General features: G+C 41.5%; 2 protein-coding genes across 6 annotated transcripts in view; one reads left to right on the forward strand and one right to left on the reverse strand.

Annotated features, from left to right (window-relative positions):
• Positions 1-1,633: 1,633 nt before the first annotated feature.
• On the forward strand, positions 1,634-13,775 carry CCNH (cyclin H). Of its 4 annotated transcripts, XR_007767800.1 has the most exons (10): positions 1,634-1,750; positions 1,927-2,049; positions 3,405-3,478; positions 3,748-3,958; positions 4,263-4,426; positions 6,685-6,755; positions 9,722-9,833; positions 10,388-10,448; positions 12,258-12,477; positions 13,565-13,593. XR_007767800.1 is itself a non-coding variant. In XM_050913122.1 (9 exons), exons 1-9 carry the CDS (start codon positions 1,634-1,636, stop codon positions 13,576-13,578), a joined length of 972 nt encoding a protein of 323 aa, XP_050769079.1. In that variant the 3' UTR covers positions 13,579-13,775. The 4 variants fall into 4 exon arrangements, 3 of the variants coding, with proteins under 3 accessions (XP_050769079.1, XP_050769078.1, XP_050769077.1); XM_050913122.1 differs by lacking the exon at positions 12,258-12,477 and having other exon boundaries at positions 13,540-13,775; XM_050913121.1 differs by lacking the exon at positions 12,258-12,477 and having other exon boundaries at positions 13,565-13,775.
• A 1,902-nt stretch (positions 13,776-15,677) lies between these two features.
• The window catches only part of RASA1 (RAS p21 protein activator 1), a 66,712-nt gene continuing 64,560 nt past the window's right edge, over positions 15,678-17,829 (reverse strand). For both annotated transcript variants that reach the window (XM_050913182.1, XM_050913181.1), the window contains 2 exons: positions 17,248-17,382; positions 15,678-16,531 (listed from right to left, as the gene is read on the reverse strand). In XM_050913182.1, coding sequence (XP_050769139.1) covers positions 16,448-16,531; positions 17,248-17,382 — 219 coding nt within the window. In that variant the 3' untranslated portion in view covers positions 15,678-16,447. The remainder of the gene's footprint in view (positions 16,532-17,247; positions 17,383-17,829) is intronic.

A 17,829-nucleotide genomic window follows, 5' to 3' on the forward strand; every position in this document is an offset into this window, starting at 1 on the left:
ACAGTTTAATAACTAAAGTAAAATATAATACTAACAATAGTAATAATGAAATATAATAATAGTAATGAAAAGGAATATAACAAAAAAAAAAGGGGGGGGGGAACCCCAGTGATGCACAATGCAGTTGCTCACCACCCGCTGACTGATGCCTAAGCTGCCATCAGCCCCTCCCGGCCAACAACTCCCCCCAGTTTATATACTGGGCATGACGTTCCATGGTATGGAATACCCCTTTGGCTAGTTGGGGTCAGCTGCCCCGGCCATGCTCCCTCCCAGCTCCTTGCACACCTGCTTGCTGGCAGAGCATGGGAAACTGAAAAGTTCTTGGCTTAAGATAAGCGCTACTTAGCAACAACTAAAACATCAGCGTGTTATCAACATCATTCTCACACTAAATCCGAAACACAGCACTGTACCAGCTACTAAGAAGAAAATTAACTCTGTCCCAGCCGAACTAATGCTGGCTTTGTGGAGTTACCACCTAGCACCCATCTCTGCGCAAACATGAAATAAACAAATATCTTGACTCTGTGTGTTAACCAGCTTTTTTGCACACTGGGTAAAATAATCCTGATTTTTGCGACAAAAACAGGAGTACAAACTAGAAGAATTGCTAGAGGACTATTTCTTCTCACATACTTCTTTGAAAACTCACCAAGACTGATTTCATTTGGCATAACATAAAGGATTCCCTGCTTTCTTTTTTTCCTAACAGCATTACTATTTGATATTGACAAATTACATGGTTTCATAGCTACACTGATGGAAACCAAACAGTGAATTTCTTTTTTTGATGTCAGCATGCTTCACGGTATTTTTAAAAAGCTTGAAAAAACGTGAAGCTGCATTTTATAGCTATGCATTATTGTAACATGACGTAAGTATGACCACTGCAAGCTAAAGCCTCTGCAGCATCCACGGACACAGGGCCATGGCGCTGCCCATGAGATCGTTAAGGGCACTCAGTGGAAGCGGAGCAGACGTTTTGCCTTTGCTGGCACTATAGTACTATGGCACTATAGTACTATGGCTTCTGGCCCTCCACACTACACAGAGCTTTTATGCTGGGCAACAAGTCCTCTTGCTACACCATTTTCACAAGAAAAGAAGTATTCTTCATTTTCAGGGTTTCCTACGCTGTAACGTATTCCACCACGTGGTCCCTCTGGGCCCGATCCCAGTTCCCTCACTCGCACAAGCTGTTTTTTTTTTTATCCCACGAAAAGATCCAACGACAGATTAACGGTGGCTTTGCGCGGTGTTTTGCAGCTAAGAGCAGTGCCCCAGCTCCAAGGAGAAGTACCTCACTCCGGCCTATTCCAGCCGTTCCCTGCCCCCAGTGGCGGCCAGGGCCTTTCCCGCCCCCTCCCGCAGCGCTCGTTACCTTCAGCCGCCACCACCAGAGCTGTCTCCAGCCCTCCGAGCTCCCGCAGCCCATGGCTGCCAGCACCGTACCGTGGACGTCCCCCCCCGCCCCAAGCCCTGAGGCAGCTCCTCGCCCCCCCCCTTCCCGCCAAACTGCAAACTCCCGGCACGCCCCGCGCCCACCGTAAAGCGAGCTGCCGCAAAGCGCGGACTGTGGGAAGCGGGTGTCGTTGCCGCCGCTGCCGCCGCCGCCGCCGCCATCGCCATCATGTACCACAGCAGCACGCAGTGCCGGCACTGGACCTTCCGCGGCGAGGAGGAGCTGGCGCGGTGCCGGGCCGACGCCAACCGCAAGTTTCGCGGCAAAGCGGTGGCGAGCGGGAAGGTGCGGGGCGGGGCGGGGGGGGGGGTGTCCCGTGAGGAGGGGGGCGGCGGGGAGGGGTACCGTGATCGTTGCGGCCTCCTCCCGGCCGGCGCTCCCTGCGCCGCTGAGGGAAGGAGCTGGGGGGGGGGGGCCGACAGCGCAGCCGGTGAGTGAGGCTCAGCTTTGCTCCCCTCAAGGTCCAGCCGACCGACGCTATCCTTCTGGAGCCCCACGAGGAGCTGGCGATATGCAAGTACTACGAAAAGCGGTTGCTGGACTTCTGCGCCGTCTTCAAGCCTGCCATGCCGAGATCCGTGGTGGTAAGCAGCAGTGCCTGTCCGGTGTGACTGTGGTCTGCTTACGGTCTGTGGTGCGATGGCTAACGGAGCTGCAGGCTTTGCCCCCTCCATGTCTCTTGTTCCTTCGCTTGCTTGGCTTGTTCTTGAGAGCACGGATAGCTTTCAAGTTTTTTGTTTGCCAGTGCTGCAGTCTGTATTTCAGAGCGCTTTTTATCTCTTTCTGTTTTCTGGGCAGTGCAGCCGTTTCAAAACCAGGGAGCTATTTGTCAACTTCATCTGTTTGTTGTGGCTGTTATGCTTGCATGGATGACTTTTAACTGTTTTATTTCCTCTTCCTTGAGCAAAGAGTAGAAACAAACCTAGCGATATATGGACTGATGATAGCATAAAGTGATCTCACTGTAGCTAAAGCAGGCAGTCCCAAAGTTGTGCTGTCGTCCAGTTGTTTCTCAAGCATTGGTGCTTGTCTGACCACAAAGCAAGCTAGTTCAAGTATCTGTACTGGCAGTAACCTAACCTACAAAGGAAAAGAAAAATATCTTTGAACTGACTTATCTTGAATGCACAAGAGCGCATTTCAGAACAGAGAGAGTGGGGACTTACAGGTGAAGCAGGGAATGAAATTGTGCTTCTTTTGTCACCTAGCCATTAAGATGTATATTGTCCCCTATCAGTCCTCCCTTTTTCTGGCAGGTGTGGTGAATAACGAAGATGAAGAGTGTCTTGTCTGAAGATGCGTTTGAAACGTAGCAGTAGGCTGCCATTACATGCTCTGTGGAGCCAGATCTTGTATTTCAGAAGTGGCCCCTGTAGAGTATGTGTGCTGGATCAGACTCACCAAGTAATGGTTTTGGAAAACATCTGCTTTCATGCCAATGGCATTTAGATCAGCTTGGAAATTTGGCATTGACTGCAGTACTTGTGGACACACAGAGAAGCGTAAATGTTAAACATGTTGGGAAATTTACTAGAAAGTGATCTAAAAAGTCACATGTCTTGGCTCGGATTACTCACAAGTTTCAGGATAATTTTTTCAGTCTTTGGTCTTTAAATTTCATTTAAATGTCGGATTTTACTCATGAAGATATTGTAGACTTTTTGAGCATTGTCTTCCTAAGTAGGTCTAAAAATGGAGGAAAAGGTAACCAAGCTGCCATTTTGTAAGGCTCTTACAGGCATAAATTTATTAGACTTTGAAATGTTTAATGGCATGGCATTGTGTGCATCTTAGTGCCTTAGTGTATACTGTATGTCTATAGTATATATTCAAACTTGCCTGTTCTGTTTTGTAATTTTATTTATTTTTTTATTTTTCTTTTTTTCTTAATCCATTTTTGCTTCTATACTTACTGTTTCCTCCCTTTTTTTTAATTTAGGGAACAGCTTGCATGTATTTCAAACGCTTTTACCTCAATAACTCGGTGATGGAGTATCATCCTCGGATAATAATGTGAGTTATCAACACATCTTGAGTTATTCTATCAAGCAGAATATTGGAGGTATAATCTTTGTATCTGTAAAGAGCTGAAGAAATGAGAAAGGAAATCTGAGAGCTTAAATATGAGTAAAGACAAAGTATGGTCACTTTCAGTTTCCGTGTGGAAAAGTTTGCTGTGTTCAGAACATGATGTTTTGAAGATAAAGATTTTCTGAACAGAACTGTTGATAAAAAGATGGATGCTGCATATGTCAATTGTTTGCTTTTTTCCCCTCCTCAAGGCTAACATGCGCATTTTTGGCCTGTAAAGTAGATGAATTTAACGTGTCCAGTGCACAATTTGTTGGTAACCTTCGAGAAAGCCCTCTTGGACAGGAAAAAGCTCTTGAACAAATACTGGAATATGAACTATTGCTTATTCAGCAACTGAACTTCCATCTTATCGTCCACAATCCATACAGGCCATTTGAGGGATTCCTAATCGATTTGAAGGTAATATTGTTTTATATGCTACATACTCCGTATACTAATGTAATACAAATCTGTTGTGGCTTGTGTTAGAAAATTTTATTTTCTTTTGTGCCTCTGTTCTTAAAACATCTAGTTTCTAAAGTGATAAGTAAGTATCTAAACGGAAGTTGGTTTAGTTGTGATCTTTAAGCACTTTAGATTATTTTTGGAATAAGAAGATGGCCTGCTACTTTGCTTTACAAAATATTATTGAATTGTGTATTCTGAGCTGACGAACCAGAAGACGAGGAACAGCTACTTACTTTCCTAAATACTTACTTTTTAGACTCGCTATCCAATGCTGGAGAATCCTGAAGTTTTGAGGAAAACAGCTGATGACTTCCTCAATCGAGTGGCTCTGACAGATGCCTATCTGCTCTTTACTCCCTCACAGATAGCTCTCACTGCCATATTATCTAGTGGGTCAAGAGCAGGAATTAATATGGAAAGGTAGTCTTTTCTTTTTCATTATAGGTATGATTTAAACAGTTTATTTGCTTCTTGGCTAAAGCTGTTTTGTTCTAGACATAACTAGTAGAAGTGTGTATTTCTGGTATGTTCCTTAAGTATGTTTCAAAACTGAAGTGGTACGGTTAATTTTTTTTTTTTCCCATTTTCAAAACGTAGGTGACAAATGCAATTAGTTGGTGTCTGGTTTTTATATTCCTTTGGAAGAAGGAAAAAAAAATTTCAGACTGATGACTTTGCCCTAATTAGAACAGCATAGAATTTTCAGACTCATCTTGAAGATTAGAGTGAAGAAAGCGGAAATACAGTAGAAACTGAGACTATGAAACACCTAAAGAATCACTTAAAGAGAAAAAAAAAAGTAAGATTTTTAAGGTATCTAAATGTTACAGAGTCAAATGAAATTACAGTGAACTGACAGCTACTAGGTGTACGGAAACTAAGTGCTGTATGTGGCTGGTACAACTGTACAATTTCCATGGAAAAGGACTAATGATAAGGTGCTATTTTAAATGGGTCCCTTCTTTCCTTTCTGTGGTCTAGCCACTGGTGTTTGCAAAGGCATTATCAAACACTTTGATCTCATTGCTGAAATGCATGGTTTGTTTGGTTTGGTCCTTTTTAAGGACAAAACATACTCTTTTCTTCAGAAAAACAACTGAGGTAGTTGCTGTAAGTAGCTGTATCTGGAGTGTTTTAATCACGTGACGCTCCTTGTGAGCATTTTGCATCTAGAGTGTAACGCCTGCAGGCACAAGGCCTGATGCTAAATGCAAACAGTTCTTTTTAAAGAAGCTTTCCTTCCACCTGCTCTAAATGAATCTCAAATCTCTCTTGTTCTAACAGAATGAGACAGTGTGGGAGTATCCTCTATAGGGTTCACTGTCCTCTCAGAATAGTGTAAAAACATTCAGCTGCTTACTGTAACTTGAAACTTGTTGATCTCACCCCTGAATTTATATTCTGTACTATTTGTTCCAAAATTCAGAAAAGCGTGCTTACAAAAAGAACTAGAATAACTTGTAGATAGCGTGTGAATCAAGGTATGTGAACTTTATCGTTGCGTATTCATGAAGAACTCAGGTCTTTGTCACCTGTCTGCTCCATACAGTTGCTACAGCCTTGTCATTTATTGTTTTATGTGAGTTTGAGCTGCTGGACATGAGAGAAGCTAATGCTGCAGCTCGGGTCTTGTGGACCTATGAGTAGGTGTGCCTGCGGAGGTGGGATGGAACATGGAAGGTTTGAAAACCTGTTGCTCCCATGATGTCAGTGTATAGGTCAGTCTTGAAAAAGGTAGAGCTTCAGGAAAAAACAGGTGCCACTGTGCTCTGGCTAATAGGTGGCTGCAAATTAATCTTCAGTTCTGGTATCAGCATAAGGTTAAATAATACTGTTAAATTCGAGCTCTACAAGAGCAGCGATGCTAACAGAGCAGCTATCAGTTTATAGTAATTACCATCTTCATGGTGGCTGGTACCTCAGTCTGGGAGCTGCAACTGGTACAGCTGTGTATGTCTATGAAGTAAGTTTGAAGTTAACACAGACTGAACAGATTGATATACTTTGGAGTCTTTGGATTTTTGTAATTTATCCATAAGTGCACTTCCCAGGAAGGGATAAAACTACTTGGTGGTTGTGGATCTTGGTGAGGACTGTTGCTCATGTGTGTTGGGGTTTTACCCAGGTGGTGTGTGTATGTATTAATGTTCTTACTCAAAGGAAGTTTGAATCTCCGAGGGAAGGGACCCACAGACTCTTAAAAGACAGCATTTAGGATTTGCTTTCAGGTGCCAAAAGAAGCGGTTCCATCTTGCAAACTTTGCTGTCTGTTGGTCTGTCTGAATAATACTGTTCTGTAGTATTTGCTTTTCCAGCAGTCATACTGTGCAACAGTGTGATGTTAGTATGAGACTTCTTAGAATCTTAAACGTAAGTTGACTTAACTCAGTGAGGCTTACTTCAAATGTTTAATTCTGCAGTGTTGGAACTTTGGTTCTTTACGTGGCTGGGGAATAGTTTTGTCACATTCTTACAGAAGAAGAATGTTGCAAGTGACAGATTTCCTTTTTTATCACTTTATAGCACTTACGTAACCCAAGTGTTCTTACTAAGTCTAATCATAAAGCTCTAGCAGATGTAAATAATAAATAATACACGTTTTATTAACTAATGGTAGCTGCCACAAATAATTATGACACTTTATTTTAAGAACTTATTCTTCCATCTCTCTTTTGCAGTTATTTATCAGAAAGTCTTATGCTGAAGGAGAACAGAACATCCTTAGCCAAGCTACTAGATAGCATGAAATGTAAGTAAACATTGGAAAAATATGATAAACAGTATCTCTAAAGGAGGAAAATCAGCTTTTTCCAAACAACAAAAGCTTTAAGCAGAAAGGTGTGCTTCAAGTGGTTTTCTTCGCCTCAGGGCACACCTAAGGTAAGTAAAACATGGGCAGTAGAATGAACTACCTACCATGTGGATGCAAAGGGAGAAAACACTGAGACTTTCCTGTGATATGAACAAATGAAATTAAGAGCCTGATGCTTCTCAGAACATAAGTGCTATAGTCAATTAAGTGCTAGCAGCTGACTCAAAAGTGAGAAATCTATTTTGGGAACTAGATAATGGTTTTTCTAAGTCAGGATGAAATGTCTCTTTTCAGTCACTGTGTCTTAAAAATTACAGCTTCAGGCAAAAGCCTGCACATAACTACTTCTACCACCAGAGGGTACCTTTTCTAAGCTAAGTGATTAATGTTAAGTGATATGCCAGGATTTATACTTCACTTCTGCTTTGCAGCTATAAAGATGTTTCAAATGATGTTTAGGTTTGCTAGTGTGAGAAATCTGTATCTATCTATCTATAGCTATATCTATACATACAGAGACATAAAGTATCAAGAATGCTAGCAGGGTTTAGCGAAGATAATGGGGAATGTAGTACACTGTTTGTTATCTTTTTTTAATTAAATGAAAAGGCTGGGATATGAAATTTCCAGTAAGTAATCGGTTATTTAATGTTTTAAGCTAATGCACGCATTTAAAATGGGAGAGTGGTAGCATTAAAAATGCAATCCTTTGACTAAGCTGACTTTTAGTAGTGAATGCACCATGCAAGTCACTAGGGTCTACAAATTCAATTTAAATTGAATTTATAAAACTTAAGATGCTCTTCCTGCTAATAAATCCAATCTTCAGGTTTCCATTGCTGAGATGCAAAGGGAACGCTGGGATCACTTATTCTTCACTTGCATTATTCTGGAAGGTAGCTTTAGCCCAAAGGCAGCTCTACCGTAAACATGCGATGGCTGGCAGGAAATTTTGAAGCATCTGTAAATGACTAGTTTTACAGAGAACTGGTGGTAGAAGAAAAAAATCTTGTTTCTTGCAGGGTAGCTGTAAATTTAATTTGATTCTTAACAAGACTGAAACCAGTCCTTTCTAAGACTGAGGTACAATGCTGAATGCAAAAAATACCTTGGCTAGCGTACTCACATTAGCAAGAGTAATGTGAACTCTACATTATTGTAATTTACCTTGAGGAAATCCAGAATCAATGATACTAACGACTTGTTTCAGTGTAGTTCTTTGTGCTCAGCTTCTGCTGCAGCTTGATGTTATTTAGAATTAATCCTTGGATGTAAGATGATAGTTAAGACTAACATATGTAATCCTTGATCCTCTAAAGTTTGAGTGGTGTGTGGGATGGGAAGTTTTGTAAGCAAGCAGTTTGGGAGAAGTTAATACTTTGAACGTCTAATGCTTGCTTTGACAAATATAAGGATTTTACTTGGTAAGCTTTCTGTCTCAACTGTTTGCAGTGTGTTGCGTGTTGCCTTGTAGTGTTTTTTGAGTCTGTTTAAAAACTACGTACGATGCTTCAAAACCTTACGGAGGTGTGGACTTCAAAACTTCTTAGATTCTGTTTTTTTTCTCTGTGTACCATTCTGATTTTTTTGGTGCAGGGTCTTTTTTTTCCTAGTAGAACCTGCTTGAAAATGTATACTGTGCTCCTGTTATAATGAGGGAAGGGAGGGTAAACTGTTGGCTCAAGCTTAACTATGAGGGATAAGCAGTAACAGTAGCCATACTACTAACTGATAAGCTTGTGTAATTCACAAGTGTGGTGGGTTGACCCTGGCTGGATGCCAGGTGCCCACCCAAGCCGCTCTGTCACTGCCCTCCTCAGCTGGACAGGGGAGAGAAAATATAACGACAGGCTTGTGGGTTGAGATAAGGACAGGGAGAGCACTCAGCAATCACTGTCACGGGCAAAACAGACTTGACTTGGGGAAAAATTAAATTAATTTACTGTCAATCAAAATTAGAGTAGGATAATAAGAAATAAACCCAAATCTTAAAACACCTTCCCCCCACCCCTCCCTTCATCCAGGGCTTAACTTCACTCCCGAATTCTCTACCTCCTCCCCCGCAGTGGCACAGGGGGACGGGGAATGGGGGTTTGGGTCAGTTCATCACACGCTGTCTCTGCCGCTCCTTCCTCCTCAGGGGGAGGACTCCTCACACTCTGCCCCTGCTCCAGCGTGGGGTCCCTCCCACGGGAGACAGTCCTCCACAAACTTCTCCTACGTGAGTCCTTCCCACGGGCTGCAGTTCTTCCCGAACTGCTCCAGCGTGGGTCCCTTCCACGGGGTGCAGTCCTTCAGGAGCAGACGGCTCCAGCGTGGGTCCCCCGCGGGGTCACAAGCCCTGCCAGCAAACCTGCTCCAGCCTGGGCTCCTCTCTCCACGGGGCCACAGCTCCTGCCAGGAGCCTGCTCCAGCACAGGCTTCCCACGGGCTGCAGGTGGAGATCTGCTCCACCGTGGACCTCCATGGGCTGCCGGGGGACAGCCTGCCTCACCATGGTCTTCCCCACGGGCTGCAGGGGAATCTCTGCTCCGGCGCCTGGAGCACCTCCTCCCCCTCCTTCTTCCCTGACCTTGGTGTCTGCGGAGTTGTTCCTCTCACATCTTCTCACTCCTCTCTCTCGCTGAAGTTGCCCTTGTGCAGGTTTTTTCCCCCCTTGTTAAATCTGTTATCCCAGAGGCGCTACCACCATCGCTGATGGGCTCGGCCTTGGCCAGCGGCGGGTCCGTCTTGGAGCCGGCTGGCATTGGCTCCATTGGACACAGGGAAAGTTTCTGGCAGCTGCTCAGAGAAAACAACCCCTGTAGTCCTGCCGCTACCAAAACCTTGCCACGCAAACCCAATACAACAAGGTAGAGCAGAAATTATTTAATGTGCTTAGAGCTGTGTTGTTGCCACTGTAGGCATGAAAAATCTCATAAAGAAATATGAACTGCCAAGGCCTGAAGAGGTTGCTGCTCTAAAACAGAAATTAGAGAAGTGTCACAGCTTGGAGCTTTCACTTAATACAAACCCGTAAGTAGATACTTACTCTTTGATGTGTTAAACTTCTGCCTTTTTTATTGCTATAGAAATATCAATTTTCTCTGATCTGAGTGAGTGAAAATTTAAACATGTAAATGTACACACAAGGATGTCTGTTCACATGTTTACCATGTGAGTGTCTGCTGGAACCTGAGAACCAAGACTCAAAGTAGTGCTTTCACTAATGTGTAAATACATTCTTTTGTGCTGATTTGCACTGCAAGCTGTAATACTGATTATTTTGTAACACAGAACTGGAATCCCAGGTGGCTTCTAAGGTCTGGCCACTTGATGTCTCATGTAGTGAGAATCAAGGGCTTTAAAATCACGTGATTAAAACAGGAATTGTGTAAAGGGTTAATGTTTTCTTAAGACTTATGTGGATGGCAGAGGACTTCCTGATTTTTCTTTTCTGCCCTAGTTGAGGCTTTGGTAGGTTTTTTTTAAGTGACAAGTATGTCCATAGTCTAATCTTGTATCCAAATAAGGAGAATCTGACTTACAAAAATACCTAACATGTCACTTTTTTTCTGGATGGGGCTTAGGAAGAAGAGGAAAGGTTATGAAGATGATGAATATGTCACAAAGAAATCTAAAATAGATGAGGTCAGTAAACCTATTGTACAAGTACTTGTTTTTCCACTCTAACTGCCAAGACAGAAGTGACACAGCTACTGAGACAAACTTCTGCATCTGTTAATATTCTTTTACGTGTTGCTCACACAGAAACTTTTTCAACTTTTTTTTAAAAATGAGCCAGAGTTCGTACTAGCCTGCACTTGGGAGTGTTCTTAAATACCCGAGTGTTTTGTGAGGAGAGGGAAGAACACGGAGGCCATCCTTCCTGCTGTTTCCTGTGCTTTGAAAGTCTTCTGACAAACCGTACATCGTCAAGCTTAGTACTTCCAGCATGTGGAACTCCATGATGCCAGTGAGGGGAAATAGCTGTGAAACTGAGATTTGGAATATTGTGATGAATGGAGGTTTTGGAAGGCCAGGAACTAAACACTTGAGGAGAAGTCCTAGCTCTGCAGGTGGAAACTCACTCCTCAGAATGCGGATGAAATAAATGAGTATATGCTGAAATATACTCAAGCAGGCTTTTTCACAGAAGTTTTATGTGGTGGTTTTTCTGCTGGTCAGTGTTTCTGAAACTTTTCATTTACTTTATTTGGCTTCTTGCACAAAGCAGAAGTCAGCTGCTGGACTAAATTTCTGCGTCAGCCAATTTGCGAGCAAGGCTTGCATAAATTACAGATGGGTAGCTAGTACCTCAGGTTATAAGACCAAGTATAAACAAGGTGGAGATAGACTGAGGAGGGTGACTCAACGAATGAAAACAGAATTAAGGTAATCCTTCGGATCTAATCTGAGCACCTTTCAGAGCTTTCCTTTGTAACATTGACTGGAAGTCGTAGAGAATACATTCTGGTGGAGGAATAGCTTTGTGAAGAACCCTTGTTAACTGGACTTCTCTTGATACTGAAGACATTGTACATCCTGATAGCCTAAGACACCTTAAGTATGGCATTTAGAAAAACTTGCTAACAGCTGAAGAGGGTCATCTGTCAAAATCTTAACACAAAATGCAGGATGTGTTGTTTTTTATAATTTACAATAGCAAGACTCCTTGAATTATCATAGTAGGTTGATGCTATAATGTCAAACTAGAATCTAAAAAATTATTTGAACAAGATTATAATAAAATCAGCATTGAAAGTGTGTTCTAACAAAATGTGGAACCTCAACCATATTTTATGATAACTATTTAATGCTGTAAAAACTTTGAGTAGTGTTTACTCCAAATGCCAGCCTTAAAAAGCGTATTGAAACTGGCAACTAGGTAAAACTAGCCTCCTCATAACTTTTCATTTTCTCACAAAATGACGTAGACAACAGCTCCAACTAAGCTCTGGAGACTCACTTCTTCCCTGCCCCAGTTTAATTTGAAGGGGGTCTTATTTTAGTTACACCGCTATGGTTTGAGGCAGTTTTGATTTTTGGGTTTCTTATTAATTTATATTCACAATTCTTTTTCCAAAGGAATAAACTGATAGGATAAATTAACATAGTCTACAGCATTTCACAATAAGCTCTTGCAGAGTTAACAGCTCCTGAAACTTAGGATTTTTAACTATTGATGGATCATCTGAACTGCCAAGGGTTTGTACCTGTATAGTTTCATTTCTGAGTAACTATCACGTGGAGGAGCAGATCTGAGCTGGCCAGGACATAAAGGAGAAAGTGCGCTTACCTTTTTGAAAGCTTCTAGTATGTGCATACTGCTTAAACCTTGAGACTTCACTAATCCTGTAGTTAGCTGATATTAAGGATATTTATAACTGTAAGTAAAAGTAGGCAAGTGCACAATCAGTTCTAATCTAGTTGTTACGATTTTGTTTCTTGATTTAATAGTTTACAGCTGAAGTTAGTATCAATAGCAAGGCCGTAACTGGTATGGAGAGCTCATCAATTTGAAATGACAGAAGAAACATGCAGGATGCTTTGTCTCAGCTGCCAAAGTGATGAAGCCATAAAAAGCACAAGATATTAGTGAAAGGTTGCAATATGAGCTCTTGTGGAAATCGCTACGTAGTTCTCCATAATGAAGAAGCATGAGCTAAACCTCAAACAGGTGCTGAAAAGGGGCTGGTAAAATGACTGTGTCTCCATGACTTTAAGAGTAGGCATGGATAACTAGCTTTAAGGTTAAAGGGCTTAGTCACCACTAGTTAAAATATTTTTTAGTCTTTCTTCTATTCATGGAATACTTCTGTTAGGTATTAAAGCCTGGCCAGAAAGAGCATAGCTTTTTTTGGTGTGGGTTTGGTGGGGGAGGGCGGTGTTATTCTTGATAAGCATTGTGGCATGCTTGCAGAAGCAAGAAGTAGGGCTTAGTTCCAGGAGGCTTTCAACCCTGTGCTCTGGGATGAGCCACTACTAGCTAAAATAAATATAAAAAATAAAACCTTCCCTTTGATAATTTGCTTGACTAAGTTATTTCTGTTTTATTCCCTGCACAAGACACTGAGCACACTGAGTAATATTGCTTGGGAGGGGCACGCAAGAAATGTTTTAAATGAACCCAGGAATCAAAACTTAACTGGAGTCTCACAACAGACTAGGGCATACTTAAAGAAACTCCTTTAACTGTGCTCACATTTAGCAGTGGGAGCAAGTCTGAGCAGAAATCCAGATAATGGGGAGTCTAAGAAAAGGACATGCCATGTTGTTCAGCCATGACCTTAGGTCAGGCATGTCATAAGAATCTGAAGGGGAACTCAATGAACATGCATTTCATCAGGTAACTTCTGTGTAGGCCTCGCATGGATTCTGATCTCCAGTTTGAGCTAGCCTTGTAAGTTACACAGGAGTGACAGTTGCTGCCTGGTTGTCAGAAGTAGAATTGGGAGTGTGCAAGATAAGCATGGTCAAGCGTCCTGGCAGAAATGCTCATCTGTCTGGTAATGTGGACAAGCACTACGTTTAAAATCAGTTTAAACTTGCTACAAGCCTGTTACTGATAGCAGACACAGTTCAGAGATGTGAAAAGTTACCTGTGTCACTTAAATTCTCTTTAAGTGGCATATGTAGTAGAAGTTATGTGACAGCATGTGCAGTAGTACCGTGTACCTGCAGTCAGGTATTGCCTGGCCCACCTTACTGTAAAACATACCAAATGCATGCATGGCTCAAGGCGTTGCTTTTTTCCCTTCCATTAGGAAGAGTGGACTGATGATGATCTTGTGGACTCAGTGTAACCTTGAAGGAAGATGGAGTCCTGCCACTGCAGAATCTACTCTCTGGTGTCAAGTGTGAACCTGTCTGCCACAGCTTCCTTACTGTATCATGAGGTATTTATTCTGTCAGTTTTTAATATCTTTGCAATAAAGCATTTGACTTTGCTAAAATAATAAATGGTAGTTCCATTAAACTCTCATCCGTTCAAGGTCAAACATTAGTAAGAACATTGCTTTACGAGCTCTGTCACTTAGGGAAGAGCACTGGTTCAGGAGCGGTTTGAGGTGTGACTTAAGCGTAGGATTGCAGCATGGCAGTAGCTAATGTCAGGCTGGGCATTTAGTGAACTGAATGAATGCAAGCAGGAGGCAGATCTGGTAACAGACCCGTACATGTTTTAGAGCAGGATGTGCTCCCTTCTTCCCAAGCTTGTCACCGAAGCAGCTAAAAGAATACAGCCATGCCCACAACACCTGGTATGTTTGGGAAGCTCTTCTCAAATGTACTAGGAGGCTGCAGCAACATATTTTACAATATGGAAAGCAATAATCACACCTTTGTGACTTACTCTGCAGCTGTGATCTCAGATTAGGTTGCTGTGACTAACTTACCAGGGGGCAACTGAGAAGAATATTTTAAAAATCTTCCTAAGTAGTTAGCTATCTTCCAAATCTAGAGTAAAGTCTATTTCCTTTTCATACACTGTTTTAGAACATAAAGAGTTCTACAATACACACACCTAAATGCAGCTTTGGGAGTTTCCTAGTTTCATTCTCACCACTGCATTTTGTATGTAATAGGTAAATAGCCAGCCAAATCTGTTTTCCAAAGTTTGTATTTTTACCATGTTATACTACCTACACCCAGCCAACTAAATCTACACAATAACCCACTTTATCCACTCTGTTTTTGACAAATACTTCTATACCAGGGTCATCAGCTGACTCGTCAGGGAAGAAAAGCAGCTATCACAATTTCCCTCCAGAGAGCCTGACACCATTTACACAATACCTTTATAATAAAGTGAAGGAAGTGTGACTTAACACAGTTTAAGTTGCATACTTAGGTTCTGAACTGGCTGGAAGCGGTAAGCAGAGCATTGAGCAGTAGTTCATCACACAAAAAAATGTTACAAACTGGGACTGTGACTCGTGTGACATAACGGTATACAGAGAGAGAACAAAGTAGGGCAGGAAAAAAGGTTGTTCATTACCTTTCCCTCTGAGATGCAGTTTAATACAGGTTTGACAGCGATAGGTCAAGCGGTGGTTTTATGGGGCGATCTACAAAAGAATTCAGTAGTACCAAGGTCTTGCAAACGGGTATGTCTTCACTAGGCTGTATTAAGAGCATGACCTCTGTCTACTAAGTGTAGTACTTGCGACACTTGGGAGCTCTCAGCTACAGCACTGGGCACCCACCTTCAAGAAAGCTGCCCCAACTGGAGTGACCAGGGCAGCACAGCAAGAGCCAACAGCAAACCTAGAAGACATGCACTGATGTTACAGGAAAGACCCAAAGGTAACGTCTATACAATTTAGTGTGACAGTGAATGGAAAAAGCAGTTTTAGTAGACAGGAGATAGAGTTGTTCTAATGGTGTAACACCCGTGTTCATATTACACAATTATTTATGTGATTATCTCATTAGTCTTGTCAGTGAATCTCGGCATCCTTTTATTCCTTATTAGATCACTGCCTAGAAAAGTTACAAATGGTGATGCTCAAATACCCTCCGAATCAACTGCATATTTTGCTCTTGAATTTTTTTTAACATCTAACAGTTTTAACATGAACAGTTTTAACATCTGCTTTCTCGCCCCATGAGAGATATGTACAAATTAAGGCGTATGGACAAGGTAATGCTGTTGTGAGGATTCATGCTAAAAAAGTGACACTGCATGAACATTTCGAAGTACATGATGTGTGCAGACACTGTAAAAAAATTTTCACAGCAGCCAAAGTTAGCCAGTTTCCATAAAGAGTTGATCTGCAGCTTGATTTATTTTAAGAACTTAATTTTCACTTATAAAAATAATATTTATGCTAAACTTACAGTACACAAAAGACCAACCAATACATATTTTATAAAATGGTTTAATGAATGCATGCATGTCTGATACAACGATCAGTAAATTTACTGAATTCAAATTATTTACTGTTGTAAACATTTTACAAAAGCATTGTGATTTATCTGGATATGCAGTTCTTGATGGAAGAACTATTCAGACTGAATCAGTGGCACATCAAAAAATAAAGCTGACAAGACCCATTCTGCATATTCTCTTTCAACATGATTCCAGCAAGAGAAACAGCATGGTATAAAAAGTGTACAGTAAAGATTGTTCCTACCATAACATCAAATTCTGGAAACTGTAAATACAAGTTAAAGTGGTTGAAACAGTCAAAAGTCATAATTATTGTAACCAGTCAGAAATTACAGTAAGAAATGTTATCCAGTTATATGTGGCTGTCAAAACAACACATTTCTTTTCATGTCAGTTGATAATTCTTTTCCAACAAGACAGCAAAACTTTGGCAATCAGAGGTGCTGGAAATAATTTTCAAAGTTCAAGACACAGTCACAGCATTTTCTTTGCGGAAGGTGAACTGTACACCAAGGCTCAGAGGTTGTGAAAACTGTTTCCAAGTGGAAAAAAGTGCAAATGTCCTGCACAGATAGCTTAAAAAGCTGCTGGTACAATCATTCACCAACAGAATCTTTGTTTTCTTTTTGCATAGTTCACACATCGCTGGGAATGTGGCAGGGTGTGCTATTTTTGGCAAGAGCAAGAAGAAGGTGATACTGGTGTGAGTTGCCATGTTGGGCATGCTGGATCCATGCAGAATTCAGGTAGAGGGCTGCTACCTGATGTTATTAGACACTGAATACTGATTTTGTTTTTGTTGAAGCAGTTCAGTAATAGCCAAAAGCTTCTTAAGAACATGCTGTAGGGAGTCAGTAAAACCAGACATTAGCTACTGGAAACAGAATACTCTTGCTTGAGAAGCATTTTCAGCATTAGCCTATCAGACCTTCTACTAGGTAGTTTCAATATATTGAAACAAACAAACAAAAAAACCCACAGCTGATTCCCTAGTCAACAAGACATTACATTACCTTCAAAAGGGAAGTCTAAAACAGCGTTATGACCTTTGTCTCTACACCCACGGATCTTTTCGGTGCTTTGTGGTTTAACAGGGAGGCTAAGTGTACTGCTAACACACTGTTGGGGTTTGCTAGAAAAGTTTGCCATGTTTGTTTAAAAATGTACTGGCAAATTAGGAAGCAGAAATGAGGTATCAATAGAAAGCTACCAAAAGTAAATTTAGTTCTCAACCGAAAAAACCCAAGATCCTAAAACTAACAACCCAGAGAGCCTGTCAGGAGACAGTAATTCTGTGGGTTTAGGCTTCCTCTAGAAACTAAAACTTCCTCCAGAAACTTTAAAAAACCCTCTTTGGTTTTGTTGCATGAAGAAACAAAACTATGCACTAGGCATTTACCTTTACAGCTAATAACCTCCTGGTGAAATGCCCGTATTTTAAAATGTTTATCAGTCATACTGCTAGCCAGAAGTACTACAAAAGAATCCTGGTATTAAGGAGTAACTCGAGACATACTGTCTGTACCTGTGATCTGTTTGTTAAGCTTTGTCGCTTACCTGCATTACACCTCGCTCATTACTGAGCGTCCGGAGTTCATCTGAGTGTGCCACGCATATCTCGTGCAAGGCCGCCAGATCACGAGAGAGGTCAGTTCTAGAGTGCTCTGTAGTGTCTGGAAGCTCAGGAACATTCTTCAACAAAAAAAGATGAGAGCAGATTTAGGATGCTGAGTACCCGGGCACACAGGAAGATAAATTACAGCTCTACAGCTCTGCCAACACAGTTGTTTTACACCGCAAGCAAGTACTGCAATGTTAGTCTTCCCAGCTACGTCTCCAGTCCATCCTTCTATCATGAATTATGGATTTCCTCTTCTCCACAAGCATGTGTTTTATGAGTATACTGCAATTTCTTCTCCTGCTAGAAGGGTTCTTACTGAAAGATCTGGTATTGCTACACTACCATTGAGCTGACCAGAAAGGTACTGCATATAGAGACTCATAACCTTCCCCAAAATGAGGGGGAATCCATCCATTAGGTGCTTTTTTTTCAATCTAAATGAGAGAACAGCAGCAACAAAAATTCAGCAAAATCTGTAACTATCAAGTAACTCATTAAACTGGTCATAAAACAATAAC

This window comes from Gymnogyps californianus, chromosome Z (assembly GCF_018139145.2).
Source record: "Gymnogyps californianus isolate 813 chromosome Z, ASM1813914v2, whole genome shotgun sequence".
NCBI lineage: Eukaryota > Metazoa > Chordata > Aves > Accipitriformes > Cathartidae > Gymnogyps > Gymnogyps californianus.

What these genes read in the sequence shown, in the direction of transcription:
- CCNH (XM_050913120.1), top strand. Translation starts at nt 1,634, where the DNA reads ATGTACCACAGCAGCACGCAGTGCCGGCACTGGACCTTCCGCGGCGAG. An exon ending in GCTACTAGATAGCATGAAAT is followed by an intron (nt 6,756 to 9,721) that starts GTAAGTAAACAT and finishes TTGCCACTGTAG; the next exon opens with GCATGAAAAATCTCATAAAG. An exon ending in AGAAATCTAAAATAGATGAG is followed by an intron (nt 10,449 to 12,257) that starts GTCAGTAAACCT and finishes TTGATTTAATAG; the next exon opens with TTTACAGCTGAAGTTAGTAT.